The sequence below is a fragment of the Bubalus bubalis genome, chromosome 9 (genome assembly GCF_019923935.1).
Source record: "Bubalus bubalis isolate 160015118507 breed Murrah chromosome 9, NDDB_SH_1, whole genome shotgun sequence".
Classification (NCBI taxonomy): domain Eukaryota; kingdom Metazoa; phylum Chordata; class Mammalia; order Artiodactyla; family Bovidae; genus Bubalus; species Bubalus bubalis.
In genome coordinates this window covers 96,765,384-96,780,519 of record NC_059165.1, presented here as the reverse complement: position 1 = coordinate 96,780,519, position 15,136 = coordinate 96,765,384, and the positions used below count along the sequence as shown (strand labels likewise).

The 15,136-nt window shown below is 46.7% G+C and overlaps 2 protein-coding genes and 1 long non-coding RNA gene across 8 annotated transcripts; 2 read left to right on the top strand and 1 right to left on the bottom strand.

Annotated features, from left to right (window-relative positions):
- Positions 1-401: 401 nt before the first annotated feature.
- FBXL12 (F-box and leucine rich repeat protein 12) lies at positions 402-6,974 on the bottom strand. 3 transcript variants are annotated; one of them, XM_006044425.4, is made up of 4 exons: positions 6,832-6,897; positions 6,649-6,721; positions 4,017-4,093; positions 402-1,879 (listed from the first exon to the last, which is right to left on the bottom strand). In XM_006044425.4, exon 4 carries the CDS (start codon positions 1,877-1,879, stop codon positions 1,058-1,060), a length of 822 nt encoding a protein of 273 aa, XP_006044487.1. In that variant the 5' UTR covers positions 4,017-4,093; positions 6,649-6,721; positions 6,832-6,897; the 3' UTR covers positions 402-1,057. The 3 variants fall into 3 exon arrangements, with proteins under 3 accessions (XP_006044487.1, XP_006044486.1, XP_025149347.1); XM_006044424.4 differs by lacking the exon at positions 4,017-4,093 and having other exon boundaries at positions 6,832-6,974; XM_025293562.3 differs by lacking the exon at positions 4,017-4,093 and having other exon boundaries at positions 6,551-6,721; positions 6,832-6,902.
- Positions 6,963-12,743, top strand: LOC102406090. Its single transcript, XR_326338.3, has 4 exons — positions 6,963-7,101; positions 7,850-7,967; positions 12,061-12,147; positions 12,601-12,743. It is a non-coding gene; the product is annotated as an uncharacterized LOC102406090 (long non-coding RNA).
- UBL5 (ubiquitin like 5) lies at positions 12,744-14,280 on the top strand. Of its 4 annotated transcripts, none has more exons than XM_006044423.4 (5): positions 12,744-12,833; positions 13,193-13,253; positions 13,412-13,495; positions 13,657-13,694; positions 14,131-14,280. In XM_006044423.4, exons 2-5 carry the CDS (start codon positions 13,198-13,200, stop codon positions 14,172-14,174), a joined length of 222 nt encoding a protein of 73 aa, XP_006044485.1. In that variant the 5' UTR covers positions 12,744-12,833; positions 13,193-13,197; the 3' UTR covers positions 14,175-14,280. The 4 variants fall into 4 exon arrangements, with proteins under 4 accessions (XP_006044485.1, XP_006044483.1, XP_006044484.1 ...); XM_006044421.3 differs by having other exon boundaries at positions 13,136-13,253; XM_006044422.4 differs by having other exon boundaries at positions 12,744-12,872.
- The last annotated feature ends 856 nt before the right edge of the window (positions 14,281-15,136 follow it).

Below are 15,136 nucleotides of genomic sequence, written 5' to 3'. Positions count from 1 at the left end.
CCAACGTCTCCATCCTGTCTGATTTCACTATTGTTCACCCCTTGTTCCCTTGGCCCCTGGGACCTTCTTCCCATCCTCAGAAAATGCCAAGTTCATTATTTCCATCTTAGGTCTTTGCTTTTTCTGTCTTTCCTAGTGCTCCCCAGGGCTGGTTCCTCATTGCCTCCCAGGTCTCCCCTCAGAGAAGCCCACCTGCCCAGCCAACCAAACACACGTGCGTCCATCACATGGCCCTAGTTTATTGGCTCAGAGTCTCTAAAACTATTCCATGCGTATGTTCACCTGTTGACCACCCTGCCTTCTTCCTTGTGTGTGTTTCATTCATTGCTGTGGTCCCAGTGCCTAGAACAGTCCCTGTAAAATAGCTTGAGACACATTTGTTGAATAAATAAACCAAACGCTTAAAAAAAAAAAAAAAAAAGATTGTCTTTAATAGCAAAATTACACTATGGAAAGTTGGGAAAGTTCAGAATACAAAATACAGAAAGGACAGCTTCAGATCTTTATTAACATTTTTGATCATCAAAGCATGAATTGTATCTGCCCTCCTTTCCACATCTCCCGTGTGCATGTAGGTCTGTCAGTGTTATCAGTGGTGTGTCTGCGTTTCAATGACATGTTAGTGTGCGGGTGTGCGTGCATAGATAGCCTTTCTAGGCTTCCTAAGGGGTCTCGGCCCCTCAGGTCTCCCTAAGTCCTAATCTGCCCTTCTGCATCGTCCTGTTCCTGAGAACAGCTCTTCATGGAGGACCACTGGTGGACCCGGGGTGGTAAACATTAAGGCTCTGTAACGTAACCATGAGGTAGCTGTGGTCTTCTTCATCTCCAGATGTGAGGATAGGGCCTCCGAGGGGCTGGCTCATGTCACAGAGGCCATACAGCTGGTAAACCACGGTTCCAATGACCTGAAGACCCCAAGGTCTGGGTTCTCTCTACCTGTGGCCTTCAGGCCTCTCCAACCTGATTACCTGCCTACTGGCAAGGTGCTGCTCAGAGGGTCCAGATCTCATTAATGAAAGCTAAGAGGGGGATCCCTGGGTCAGGGGTGGGGGTGCAGTCACATCCACCAGTCCATGGACTCTTTGGGCAAGGCCCTGACAATGACCATACAGTGCGGTAGACCCTTAGACAGGATCCTCTCTGCTTCCTGACCCTCCCAGCCCAGCCCCTGCAGCTCAAGGACCCTGAGTTTGGGCATGGTGAGGCAGGAGGCGAGGATCTCCTGTGGGGAAGGCATTTCCGGGGTGACAAGTGGCCCCAGCAGGCACAGACTCTCCAGGGCTGGCATGCCCTCCAGGACAGACAGGCCAGGGGCCGAGAGGCCCCGAACGGTCAGCCGGATCTTCCGCACATCTCGGAGGTGGCGGCTGATGGCCAGGAGGGTGCTGTCGGCCGAGAGGGTACAGCCCAGCACCTCCAGCCTCTGCAGGTAGTTCAGCTCCTGCAGGCCCATATCCAGCCCGGTCTCAGTCACCCGGTAGGTGCCACCCAGCACCAGTGAGCGCAGGGCGCGGAAACGTGTGAGGCCCTGCAGGTGCTCATCGCGGAAGGCAGGGACGCGGTCCAGCACAATGCATTCGAGCAGGGGCAGCACCGTGGGGTCCTGCTCTTTATGGAGCCAGGCCATGGAGATCTCACAGCTGTGCAGCTCCAGGGTCCTCAGGGTGCAGGGCAGGCTGGTGATGGGCACCATGCTCAGGTTGGCCACATGCAGGCAGAGGCGCTTGAGGTTGGGGCACTTCTGACCCAGGGCCCTCATCAGGGCAGGGGACAGCTGGGGAGCCTGGGAGCCTGAGAACAGGTAGCCGCCCATCCGTAGGGAATGGAGCCTGGATGCCATGTACCGGCGGAGGAGGTGCCACATGACTTTGGGCCGCATCTGTAAGAGCCAGAGGTGGGAGGGTGTCTGGACCAGAGATATGGGGCATCTTCCAGGGACCCCACCCGCCTGGAGACAGACAAGCCCCAGCTAGGGTTCTGAGGCTTCCTGGGAATTCTGTCCTTCCCTCACCAGCCTTACTCAACCAGATACCTTTCCAGGAGTAACAGGATGGTTTAACCCCATCATTTTGACCTCTAAGTTTGAACAAAAGCAATGGTGGATAAGAGACCATCATAACATATCTGTCTCTACCAGGACAGTGGGTCTCATTACCTTCTGAAATAAGTAAGAAAGTGAAACAACAACAACAAAAAGCCTGTTTCTAAACCTTTCAATTCCTTGCACAATGAAAATCACTGTAATCTGTGTATATACCCTAGGAAAATTTTACTGCTAATTTATGAAATAATACTATTGATTCCAGGTTTAATAAAACTTTATACCTTTTAAGATTTTTAAAAAAGTGAATCCACTCAGCAATATTTTTATCTCTTTCTTTTTCTTTTTTTTGGCCATCCCATGTGGTATGTGGGATCTCAGTTCAGCAACCAGGGTTCAAACCCTCGCCTCCTGCAGTGGAAGCCTGGAGTCTTAACCATTGAACCACCAAGGAAGTGCCTATCCCATTCTTAATGACCATCTCTTCATAGAAATGAGCAACACAAAATAAAACTGAAAAAGGTTAAAACTGCCCAGGGTAAATTAGATCTAGATTTAAACAAACAAACAAACAAAAAATCATAGCTTAGTAATAGTGAAAGCTGCAAAATTTAACCCTGGGAAGTTAGACTTGTAGAAAACAAACTATAAATAACTAGTATTTCATGTATTTTATTATAGGTACAGTTTACCTTTTAAAAAAAAAAGCAGAAAAAAGAAACTGCATACCATAGAATTTGTTGACTTTTTTTTGGTAAATATGACTTTTTTATTAGCAAAATCCATGACCAGGCAAGACAATATTCTGCTGTCTCTCAGCTATTGCTTTTCTGTTGGGTTCTTGGTATCCCTAATCCTTTTATTCCTAAATTCATGTTTTTCACACTTTCATTGAAATATAGTTGATTGGCAGTGTGTTACAATGTATTAGTTTTGGTGCAGAGCGAAGTGATTCAGTGATTGCTATTTTGGTGTACAGCTATATATATATATATATATGTAAAAGAGTTAATCACTCAGTCATGTCTGACTCTTTATGACTCCATGGACGGTCACCCACCGGGCTCCTCTGTCCATGGAGTTCTCTAGGCAAGAATACTAAAGCGGGTAGTCATTCCCTTCTCCAGGAGACCTTTCTGACCCAGGGATCAAACCCAGGTCTTCTGAATTTCAGGCAGATTCTTTACCACCTGAGCCACCACAGAAGCCCATATGTGTATATATATGGATGAATATATGTATATATGGCTGGATCTATATATATATTTTATATTCTATTCCATTTTAGGTTATTACAAGATATTGAGTATTGCTCCAACTGTGCTATACAGTAGGTCTTTGTTGGTTACCTATTTTATATATAGTAGTATGTATATTTTAATCTCAAACTCCCCTGTTAACTACTCTTGATAGAGGAATCAAATCTTCCTGATCAAATTCAGACCTGCAAATTTGGGCTGAGGAAAGGGATTCACTAGAAACACCGGCCACTAAAAGGTAACTCACAAGAGTGGAAGCCACTGTTGGCAAAAATATCAAATGGCCACAAAGCCAGAAGTTGAATCATTTTTACTTGTAAAAAGACAAATGAGAAAATCCTTTAAGTTTCATGATATCAAACACTAGCCAGGATGTGGAGAAGCAGTTCTTGGGTCCTGCTGGTGGGACTTGGTCTGGCTACTTTGAAATGCAATCTGATTTTCACTGAAATTTAAAATATGGACACCCACTGGCACCTGTTTTGTTTTTTAAAATACAGGAACATCTACTGCCTTTCTGGGAAAGAACAAGGTGACTTGGGTGACAGAAGCAGGGAGGGACCTTACTTTCCAATGTTTATAATTTTGTGTATTTTCAATCCTGTGCATTTATCTCTGCGCCCCACCCCCCCACTTATGTTTTTTTAAACGAATTCTTTAGTTGGTTTAAATGAACACACTGCCTAACCTAGTAATACCTGTTTTGTGGAATTTACCTTACAGAAACGTTGGTTTCTGACATCGTGGTTTTAACAGCAAAAATGTCCAGTGATAACAGCCATGTAGATAGCAACTAAGAACAAAGAGGATTCAGAGATTCAAACTGTGGGTAACTCCTCAAGACATGCAGGAAGGAGTGGCAAAATGATACCTTCAAGGTTAAAGAAAAAAGAAACAATACTATGTACTTCTGTTGTTTAGCTGCTAAGTCATGTCTGACTCTTTTGTGACCCCATGGACTGTAGCCCAACAGGCTCCTCAGTCCAAGGGATTCTCCAGGCAAGAATGCTGGAGTGGGTTGCCATTTCCTTCTCCAGGGGATCTTCCTGACCCAGTGATTGAACTGGTGTCTCTTATGTCTCCTGCAATGGCAGGCAGATTCTTTACCACTAGCCCCACCTGGGAAGACTATTATATATATATTATAATTTATATGGGCACAATTATTTCAACCATAATGGTTAACTTGTATTGAGTAACTATTGTTTGCCAGATGCAGCGCTGAGCATTGAACTAGAACGCTCACACAGTACCTGGTTGCAAAGCAGGTCTCCGTCCCCACCCCCACCCCCTCCACCTGTAAAAATGCATTGGCCGAATCTTGCTGCAAGAGTACAACTATGATTCAACACAGCCTGACCCCAAAGGCCAATCCTGCTCTTGTAACCACTGCCCTTTCCTTCCCTATAAAGTCCCAAGGGTCCAAAAGCATAGAAAATGCTACAGAAGGAAATTCCACACATAATAGTGGTTATTCTGGGGAAGGGTAGAGATACCAGGGGATGACTGTCAAAGGCTCTTGCTTCATTTGTGACAATATTTCAATTTTTTTTGGTTTTGTTTTAATTTAGATATAATTAACATATAACACTTATTAGTTTCAGGCATACAACATAATGATTCAATACTTATATGTATTATGACATGATCATTACAATAAGTCTAGTTAATATCCATCACCATACATAGTTATACTACTTCCACATTTTTGTAAGAATTATTCATGATGTGTGATTTTAAAAAGTTAAACCTCAAAAAGAGAAATGTAGAACAAATGTCCTAGTTAATCTCTATTATGGGTACTAAAGTGTTTTAGAAGTGGACTCATCTGCAACTGATTTTGAAGCATACTTAAAAAATAAAATGGGAAAACAAAATAAATAAACATTTGAAAAATAAAAGCTTGATGGAAAGAGGGATGGATGGATGAAGAGATGATAAAACAAATGTATTAAGTATTAGTGGTGGGCAACTCTGTGTTCTCTGTACTGTTCTTTTAACTATTATATACGTTTGAAAGTTTTCGTAATAAAATAGTCTGGTGGCTTGGAGGTAAAGAATCCGCCTGTCAATGCAATGGGTCGGGAAGATCCCCCCGAGGAGGAAATGGCAACCCAATCCAGTATTCTCGCCTGGGAAATCCCATGGACAGAGAAGCCTGGTGGGTTGCAAAAAGTTGGACACGACTGAGTGGCCAACACCAACCTAACACTAACAGGTAATTTATATGCACAATAAAGCTTGAGACACGGTCTTATAAAGCTGTTTGTGATAGTAGAAAGTTGGAAATAATCTAACCATCTGTCAACAGGAAAACAGAGAAACAAACTGTGGTAAATTCATTTAACAGCAATTAAAAGGAATGAATTAGATTTACAAGTACTAATTAGAGTAAATCTCAAAAGTGATGTGTGAATAAAGTTGCTAATGGGTGGATATATTAATATAAGTAAAATAGCATTTAATTATCTAAAGAGTAGTTTTATCTCCATTTTAGAAACACATTAACAATACTGTATATTGCTTATAAGCACATACAAAGGCAGTAAATAAAAACATGAAGGGATACAAATCCACTTTATAGTCACGGTTATCTCTGAGGAGGGTTTCAAAAGTGCAAGAAACATATGTGCAAATGTTGTATGCATATATTCGTATAGAAACATTTGTATGTGTATTTCACAAGATCTGAAGTGAATAAAGCCAAAGGTTTAAAAAGATTAAATCTAGGTGGTGAGTACATAGTTTCAGATATTATATCCTCTATACATTTCTATATCTATTTGAAATAGTTCATAATAAAAAGAAAAATGCAAAGGGCCAACTCATTGGAAAAGACCCGATGCTGGGAAAGATTGAAGGCAAAAGGAGAAGGGGGCAGCAGAGGATGAGATGGTTAGAGAGGATCACTAACTCAATGGACATGAATTTGAGCGGACTCCGGAAAAACAGTGAAGGACAGGGGAGCCTGGTGTGCTGTAGTTCATAGGGTTGCAAAGAGTCGGGCAACTTAGCGACTGAACAACAACAAAGAAAAATAAATAAAGCACAAGTGGGAGAAAGTTGAAATGATTTGGTTGACTACTCAGGAGATTAATTCTAGAACTAAGTCGACTATAGAAAATTTCTCCATGAAAACTCATCAATAAGCTCTTTTCCTGCAAGACCTTGGTTATACCCATTCTGGAGATGGGGAAACTGAGGCCTGGAGGTCACTGCAGAGCAAGTAAGGGACACGGGCTGGACGCACCCGGGAGAGCCTCGCTCGAAACACAGGGTTGGAGGCGTGGTCTTCGAAGTCTGACCAACCCGACCTCGGCCCAGGCCTGCCCGGCCAGACCCGCATACCGTGTAGAGCGTCAGGTCGACGTGTCGCCACAGCCACCGGTCGTCCACCAGCTTCTTCCAGTGGTGACAGACCCTGGAGGAGGGGACCCGCCGTTAGAACGACCCCGGCCCCGCGAGGATCAGATGTGCATCTCCTGATGCGCCCCCCGCCTGGCCCTTCCCTCCCGCAGGGGGCGGCCGCACCTGGAGATTCGGATCCGATCCCGGACCGGGAGATAAGAGAAGATCTCCAGCAGGACCGAGTCGGGCAAGTCGGCAAAAGTCGCCATGATCCCGTTGACACGCACTTCCGCTTCCGTCTAAAGGAACCCGGGGACTCGCCCTGTGCGGGCCCTAAGAAGCGGGGGAAAAAGAGGGTGCGGACAGGGAGGTGGTCGCAGTTTCCGGTAGCTGGCGGAGTTTCGGCTTTCCTCTTGAGGGGATGTGGCTGGACCTGGCAGCCAGACCAGCAAGGTATCAGAACTCCGCACAGAGGATGGGACTAGGGACTGGGACCTAGCCCGGAAGGCGTGGCTAAGGCGATAACGAAGTCCAGGGCGGGGTTAAGGTGGGAACAAGACTCGGGGGCGGGGCCGGAGAGGCGGGCCAAACACAAAAGGCGTGGCTCGGGCGATATTGAGGCCTGAGGCGGGGTTAAGGGCGGGAACGAGACTGGGGGCGTGGCTGGAGATTAGGACGGAGCTCCTAATGCGTGAGTGGGCGATTAAGTGAAGTGAAGTGAAGCTGCTCAGTAGTGTCCGACTCCTTGCGACCCCATGGACTGTAGCCTACCAGGCTTCTCAGTCCATGGGATTTTCCAGGCAATAGTAATGGAGTGGATTGCCATTTCCTTGTCCAGGGGATCTTCCCGACCCAGGGATCGAACCCGGGTCTCCCACATTGTAGACAGACGCTTAATCGTCTGAGCCACCAGGGAAGTCGTGTCCGACTTTTTGCGACCCCATGGACAGTAGCCTACCAGGCTTCTCAGTCCATGGGATTTTCCAGGTAAGAGTACTGGAGTGGGCTGCTGATGCCAAGCCCTAAAGGGCGGAATTGAGGGCGGGACCAAAAGCGGAGCTCTAGGCAGAGAGGGAAGTCCCTATTTTTTTACTTAATAATGCTTTTTTGTGCATGAGAATAAATTTGTAGGAGTGAAATAGCTTGTTAAAAGACACGGAATTTTTTACTTTTACTGATGGCGCCAAATTGTTCTCCACAGAGCCTGAATTGACACTTCCTCCACATATATAACACTCATTTTTAAAGTTGCCAAGTCATAAGGGCAGTGAAATTTATTGAAACACTCCTGTATTGATGAGCATTCAGGTTGCTTCCAGGTAAGCTAAACAATACTGGAGCTAAACATTCTCTTATATACATATATTAGTTCAGTTCAGTTCAGTCACTCAGTCGTGTCTGATTCTTTGGGAACCCATGGACTGCAGCACACCAGGCTTTCCTGTTCATCACCAGCTCCCGGAGTTCGCTCAAACTCATGTCCATCGAGTTGGTGATGCCATCTAACCATCTCATCCTCTGTCGTCCCCTTCTCCTCCTGCCTTCAATCTTTCCTAGCATCAGGGTCTTTTCCAATGAGTCAGTTCTTTGCATCAGGTGGCCAAAGTATATATACATATATGTGTAACATATACTAAGATCCCACAAGCTGTACAGCATGGCAAGACAACAAAATCCCCAACAAACAAACAAAAAACCATGTATTGCCATTATAGGCTCTTGTAAGTGTGATTTGGCAAAAGCTATTCAAAATTACATTCTCATTGAATTTTGTCATACTATTTGAGGAAAGAACTACATAATTGGAGAATAAGACCTGCACTGTAATAACTGTTTAGCTGATGACTTTCCTAAATTAATTCATTTAAAAAACATTCAGTTCAGTTCAGTCGCTCAGTCGTGTCCGACTCTTTTCAACCCCATGAATCGCAGCACGCCAGGCCTCACTGTCTATAACCAACTCCTGGAGTTCACCCAAACTCATGTGCATCGAGTCAGTGATGCCATCCAGCCATCTCATCCTCTGTTGTCCCCTTCTCCTCCTGCCCCCAATCCCTCCCAGCATCAGGGTCTTTTCCAATGAGACAACTCTTCACATGAGGCATGTCCTTTGACACATCAACCCAATTCCTGGTTTGATTTATCATATAGAAATAGATTGTATTTATAATAGAAATATAGAAAGTATATATTACATATGTGTGTGTGTGTGTGTGTGTATATATATATATATATATATATATATATATATATATATATAAAATAGCTTTTACTAAATCACACTCCCAAGAGCCTATAGTGGTAATACATGGTTTTTGTTTGTTTGTTGGGGGCTTTGTTGTTTTGCCATGCTGTGCAGCTTATGGGATCTTAGTTCCCTAAGCAGGGACTGAAGCCAGACCACTGCAGCAAAAATGCTGAGTCCTAACCACTGGACCACCATGGAATCCCCTGGCAAGATATGTTTTTAATACACGCACACACAGAAGAAATCGTGTATGAAATGCCAAACTGGGACTTCCCTGGTCATCCAATGGTTGACATGGTGGTCCACTGGACTCTGGTAGTCCAGGGGTTTCTGGTTTCCTCATCTTAATAGGTGACTACCACAGTGTTTTACTTTTTATGTATTTATTTATGGATAAGTGAAAGCAATATAGGTTTTTTAAGCTTTATTCAGATATAGTTGATAGATAGTTGCAGAAATTTAACACATACATCTAAAAGAGTTTGCTTTTTTAAATTTTCTTTTGGCCAGCTCTACAGTGCATGTGGGATCTTAATTCCCCCACCAGGGATCATGCAAATATCATGTTGCTTGTGAGGGCCTCAAGCCCAGATTTTTCTGATACCAGAGTGTGGGCCTCTATCTCAGTGCTCTCTGGCTATGATTCTCTCTAGAAAGCCCATGGCATCATGAAGGGGCAATGCCTCTGTCAGTTACACAGGTTTCCTAGGAACCATCTCCTCCCCATCAAGCGAACAGGAGTGGAAGGATGGGCACCCCCACATAGAATTTCCTCTGGGTCAGAAATTTAGGTAATAAGGGGCAGAGGAGCCCTGCTCAGCTTGCACCTTGAGTTGTGACTCAGAACTCTCCTTCCTGGGAAGCACCTAGCTCCTCCCAGTAGCAGATGACAGCAGATCCTTTTGAGGCCCAGATGGGAGAGTGGGGCTGTCCTGGCCCCCAGTGGGCAGGTACTGAGTCTCTTCATGAGAAGTTCTGAATGACATTTATCAGGAAATAGAGAGAAGTCTCTAATGTGAGTCTGGAGAAGGAAATGGCAACCCAATCCAGTACTCTTGCCTGGAAAATCCCATGGACGGAGAAGCCTGGTAGGCTGCAGTCCATGGGGTCGCTAAGAGTTGAACACGACTGAGTGACTTCACTTTCACTTTTCACTTTCCTGCATTGGAGAAGAAAATGGCAACCCACTCCAGTGTTCTTGCCTGGAGAATCCCAGGGACAGGGGAGCCTGGTGGGCTGCCATTTATGGGGTCACACAGAGTCGGACACAACTGAAGTGACTTAGCAGCAGCAGCAGCTCTAATGTGAATTGTCCGGTCTCCTGAGGCCTTTCCATCTCCCACCCAGCTCTGGAGGAGGGAGTCCTTGCAGCAGTTGCAGCCTAGTCCTGGGACTTCCCATGGCCCATTCCCTCCACTTCCTCAGGATGCCTTAGCCCAGCTGGGACTGGCAGGCCCCCAGTATATCCCCAAGCTCCCAACAATCCCAGGCTTTATTTCCCTCCCCTTTCAGCAGTACTCTTCACCCCTTTTCAATCTCCCCCAGCTCATAAGCTCAGCAACACAATCCTGTGTTTAAATTTTTTTTTTAATTTGTGGGGTTACTTTTGAGGAAAGGTTTTTTTTTTTTTTGTTTTTGTTTTTGTTTTTTTTCTGTGTTGCATGGCTTTCAGGATCTTAGTTCTGCAGTGAAGGACAGAACCCAGGCCCTAGGCAGTGAGAGAGTAGAGTCCTAACCACTGGACCACCAGGGAACTGCCTAGCTACCTTTGAATGAAACATAAAAAATGAGTGAGAACTTTTTTTTTTTTTTAAATAACACTTACTTCCCTGGTGGTCCAATAGTTAAGACTTCATTCTTCCACTGCATCAGGCATGGGTTCAGCCCCTGGTCAGGATGCTAAGATCGGATACGCTATCTGGTATGGCGAAAAAAAGACAAAATTTCTTCTGGGACTTCCCTGGACATCTAATGGTTAAGAATCTGCCTTGCAATGCAGGGGATGCGGGTTCAATCCCTGGTCGGGGAACAAAGATCCCACATACAGCAACTAGGACCCAATGCAGCCAAATCAACCAATAAATTTTTTTAATTTATTTTCCCCCTTATTACAAGAGTAACATATGTCCATTGTAGATAACTGGGAAAACACCAAAAGCACCAAAAAGAGGAATATGGACTCAGCAATTCTGCTGTCTAGTGGTCAACACCCTCAATCCCGGGTGTGACCTAGTGTTTCTATGTGAATGCAAAAATGTGCTCTTTCTAAACTTCCCCAGGCACATCAGTCCCTTCAAGCTTACCCCTTACATTCCATCTCCCTTCTTGCCCCATCTATTCCTCTGGATGAGGAAAAGGAGAATCAGAGAGGGAAATGTTGGAATCATGTGTGTGCAAGTGTGCGTGCTAAGTCGCTTCGGTCGTGTCTGACTCTTTGCAACTCCATGGACTGTAGCCCACCAGGCTCCTCTGTCCGTGGGATTCTCCAAGCAAGAATACTGGAGTGGGTTGCTATTTCCTTCTCCAGGGGATCTTCCCGACCCAGGCAGGTGGGTTCTTTACCACTAGCGCCATCTGGGAAGCCCGTTGAGACCATGCAGCTTAATATTAAGAAATGAGACTGAGGTTTTGATTCATCATCTGGATCTGTGTCTCCAATCTGAATAAACTTTCCATTAAGATTCCCTGCCTTCTGAAGCCCACTCAGTGGGATTCTGCAGAGGTTGGAGAAATAACAGATTTCTGCCCTGAGGCAGAAAAAATAAAAAATCCTGAGGCAGGAAGGCCCCTGAGTCTAGTGTTTGAGGTGGCCCTTCTTGAGCCAGTTCCTTAAGTCAGGGCAGCCCCGACAGGGTCGCAGAGCATCCATCCTTTCCCCAGGAAGATAGCTCATGTCTTCTGCCCGAGAATCTCGCATTGTATTTTGAGAAGGTGGACTGGGTGAATCAGAGGTTGCCGGCCCCTTTTCAGAGTGAATCCTTTTAGGCTCGTCAAACTAGAATTCTGTCTGCTGAGAAGAAACAGTTCAATAGTGAGTTTACAAGCAGGTTGGATTTGGGAAGGGGTGTTCCCTGTTCCACCAGCCCTGGGGAACCATATCAGTCCAGGGGCTGCTCTGGGGCTGAAAAGCAAGGTTGGGATCTGGTACACAGTGCCCTCTGTAGGGCAGGAGCGACGTTCCTTGAAGTCAAAGACCTGGGAGCTCTTGCACGCGTGCTGGTTTCCAGCTTCCTCATCAGTGCTGCATTCTGGTAAGTGCTGAACTCCATTCTGGAGTGCTGGTAAGTGCTGGTACCCAGGCCAGAATCAGAAGAGTCCTTTACTTACTGATTGTAGTCAGAAACCCAGATGTCCCTGGGGACAGGCGAGACAGCCAGAGGGGAGGGATGAGCAAAACGCTTCCGGGGTCCAGCCCTGAATGAAGGCAGGGGGGCGGAGAGTACAACTGCAGGACTTGATCCAGGCTCCCCGTAGCCCTGAAGCTTCTGTTAGAGGCTTCGTTGGGCTCAGGAACAGGAGGTCAACCCTGTTCCCTCGGGATGTGCCTGGGCGTCCCCACCAGATGCCACACTAGACGGTGTCTCGGCACAACGAAGGGCCTTCGACCAAGGGCCTCCAAAAGGCTGGGCGCCGGTCCAAGACCGCTGACACTCCACTCCTCTCCCCAGCCGGGACCCTCACTCGGCCCAACGCTCCGTCCACAGGTGTCCCCCTGCCCAGGCTTGGAAGCCCAAAACCGCTCCTGGGAACTGCAAGCCCACAGCCTACCCTGGGATGAGCACTCCGTGGCGTGTTGACAGGCACTGGGGGAGGGGTGGAGCTTCCGGTTTCGCACTTCCGCTTCCTGTTTTAGCGTAGGTTCTTAGTGTCTACTCTGGCCTGGGTTTAGCAGTCGTGCGAGGAGGTTGTGGCGTCTCCTGCTTCCAGGCGATTTGAGGTGAGACGGCCAGGTAGAGGAGTCCGGAGTCGGGAAAAGGTGAGGGAACCCGGCCTTCGAGGATCCGCTGGCCTGCGAGAGGCTCGGCTCGGTCTTCAGGCTACCTGGAGTTGGTCGGGGCCTGGGCGGGTTACTGGAGGGGAGGAGCGCGGCTGCCCGGCGTCCGCGGTAGCCCTGGGGTCCGAAGTCCTGGGACACGGAACTAGGGGCCTGGGGAGACTCCGATATAAGGGAGTGATGGGGACGGGGAGTGATGGGGACGTGAACGTTAAGTCTCAATAACCGGGGGTCTTGGGACCTAGGGGACCCCTGAAGTCTCGATTCAGTTGCCTCCCAGTCCCCGCTTTGTGTTGCTCCAGCCAGGATGATCGAGGTTGTTTGCAACGACCGTCTGGGGAAGAAGGTGCGCGTTAAGTGCAAGTATCCACTGGCGACCGAGGGGCTGTGGCTTCCGGGGGATGCTTGGCATGAGGCAGGCAACTCAGTCTTTGTTTTAGGGTGATTGTAGTTAAACCTGGGGGTTGGGGCGGGAATGGGGAGAGTCCTCTTCCCATTTTCCTTAACTCCTCTGCGTCCAGTACGGATGACACCATCGGGGACCTTAAGAAGCTGATCGCAGCCCAAACTGGCACCCGTTGGAACAAGATCGTATTGAAGAAGTGGTGAGTACAGGGGTAGAACTAGGGGCTGGACAGGAGCAGGCCAGAAGGGTTTGGTTGAGGGAAGGCTGCAGTCAGCCCTTTTTTTAGGCAGAACTTTTTCAGCTGGTCTCCGGGGTGAAGAGCGTCCTTAGACTTTTTTCTAAAAAGTTTTTATCCCACAGGTACACGATTTTTAAGGACCATGTGTCTCTGGGGGACTGTATCCTTTTTTGACTTTTTGAGGAAGGATCTACATACCCAGACTTGGTTCCCTATGTTCAATACTCAGGTCTGTATGAGGTTATGCCCATAAGCTATTTAACTTAGAATATGGCACATGGTAAGTATTTAGAGAGTGGGAGCCATCTAATTATTTTGTTGGGGGAGGAGGGTGGTTGGCTAAATATTTTGACTTGGCTTGTAAGACTTTGACATTTTCTGGTCAAAATATTTATTACTAAGCTCCACCTGAGTGGGGACAGGAGATCAGGGTGGAGCGAGATTCCAGGATGTCTGTTGTGCAGAAGGAACATGAACTTTTTACAAAGTTTGGTTTCTTTCCAAATCAAAATGATCCAGTCCCAGATGTTGCAGTCGTGAGGGATGGGGATGGGGATGGAGCCCACCGTAAGGATTCCTTAACACCTTCACTTCAGATGAAATCCACGATGGGATGAACCTGGAGCTTTATTACCAATAGAGCAGAATTCCTTCTTCCTGCCCTTCCCCCTCTTCCCACCCTCACTCCCCACACTAATATGGATGCTTGTTTTTGGAAACTCATGTTAATAAAAACTTAGAGGCTGCTTCATTGTCATCTTTGAGTGAGAGTTATATCTTGAGCGGAGGGTTGGTATCTGGTTGTCACTGTTCTAAGTACCCACCCAGCTGCTCAATAAGACTTCAGGATTGGATCAAGGAGGGAGCCAGTAGACTGGGAACCTGAGTGGAAGAGAGCTCTGGGGCTAGCCATGTGTCTCTGGGCCTCCCTGGTGGCTCAGACAGTAAAGAATCTGCCTGCAATGCCGGAGACCTGGGTTTGATCCCCTGGAGAAGAGAATGGCAATCCACTCCTGTATTCTTGCCTGGAGAATTCCATGAACAGAGGAGCCAGCCAGGCTACACAGTCCATGGGGTCACAAATAGTTGGACACAACTGAGTGACTAACACTTTTTTGAAGGTCAAAAGATCCTGGGATTATTGTCATCAATAGACCAAGGATCCTCTGGGCAAGGACCTTAGTAGAATTAATAATAGTTAGGAATACAGGTTTAGATTCACACGGACTGGGGGTGAAACCCCAGCCCTACCACCAACTGTGACCCTGGGTAGTTACTTAATCTCCCTTAATCTTCATTTCCTTATCCAATCTGGAACTGATTGTGTTTACTTCATTGGTATGTTGTGAAGTAGAGATGAGATAAGCATGATTAAGCAGCCACAGTTCTTGGCACCTGTGAAATGCTAGTGGACAGAGTAAAACAGTGTGACCTAGGCTATTCAGCCCTTGCCGATCCTCTGTTTCTTCCTCTAAAAAGGGGCACCATGATGACACCCACATCTCCATGAAATAATGAGATAATGCAGTTAAAACAGCAGGATGTCTGGTGCTATATCCATCTCTGGCCTTCTTCCTTCAGGTATGAGTAGACAGGACATCA

What these genes read in the sequence shown, in the direction of transcription:
- FBXL12 (XM_006044424.4), bottom strand. Translation starts at nt 6,917, where the DNA reads ATGGCGACTTTTGCCGACTTGCCCGACTCGGTCCTGCTGGAGATCTTC. An exon ending in GATCGGATCCGAATCTCCAG is followed by an intron (nt 6,722 to 6,831) that starts GTGCGGCCGCCC and finishes CCCCTCCTCCAG; the next exon opens with GGTCTGTCACCACTGGAAGA. An exon ending in TCGACCTGACGCTCTACACG is followed by an intron (nt 1,880 to 6,648) that starts GTATGCGGGTCT and finishes TGGCTCTTACAG; the next exon opens with ATGCGGCCCAAAGTCATGTG.
- UBL5 (XM_006044423.4), top strand. Translation starts at nt 13,198, where the DNA reads ATGATCGAGGTTGTTTGCAACGACCGTCTGGGGAAGAAGGTGCGCGTT. An exon ending in AAGGTGCGCGTTAAGTGCAA is followed by an intron (nt 13,254 to 13,411) that starts GTATCCACTGGC and finishes CTCTGCGTCCAG; the next exon opens with TACGGATGACACCATCGGGG. An exon ending in AAGATCGTATTGAAGAAGTG is followed by an intron (nt 13,496 to 13,656) that starts GTGAGTACAGGG and finishes TTTATCCCACAG; the next exon opens with GTACACGATTTTTAAGGACC.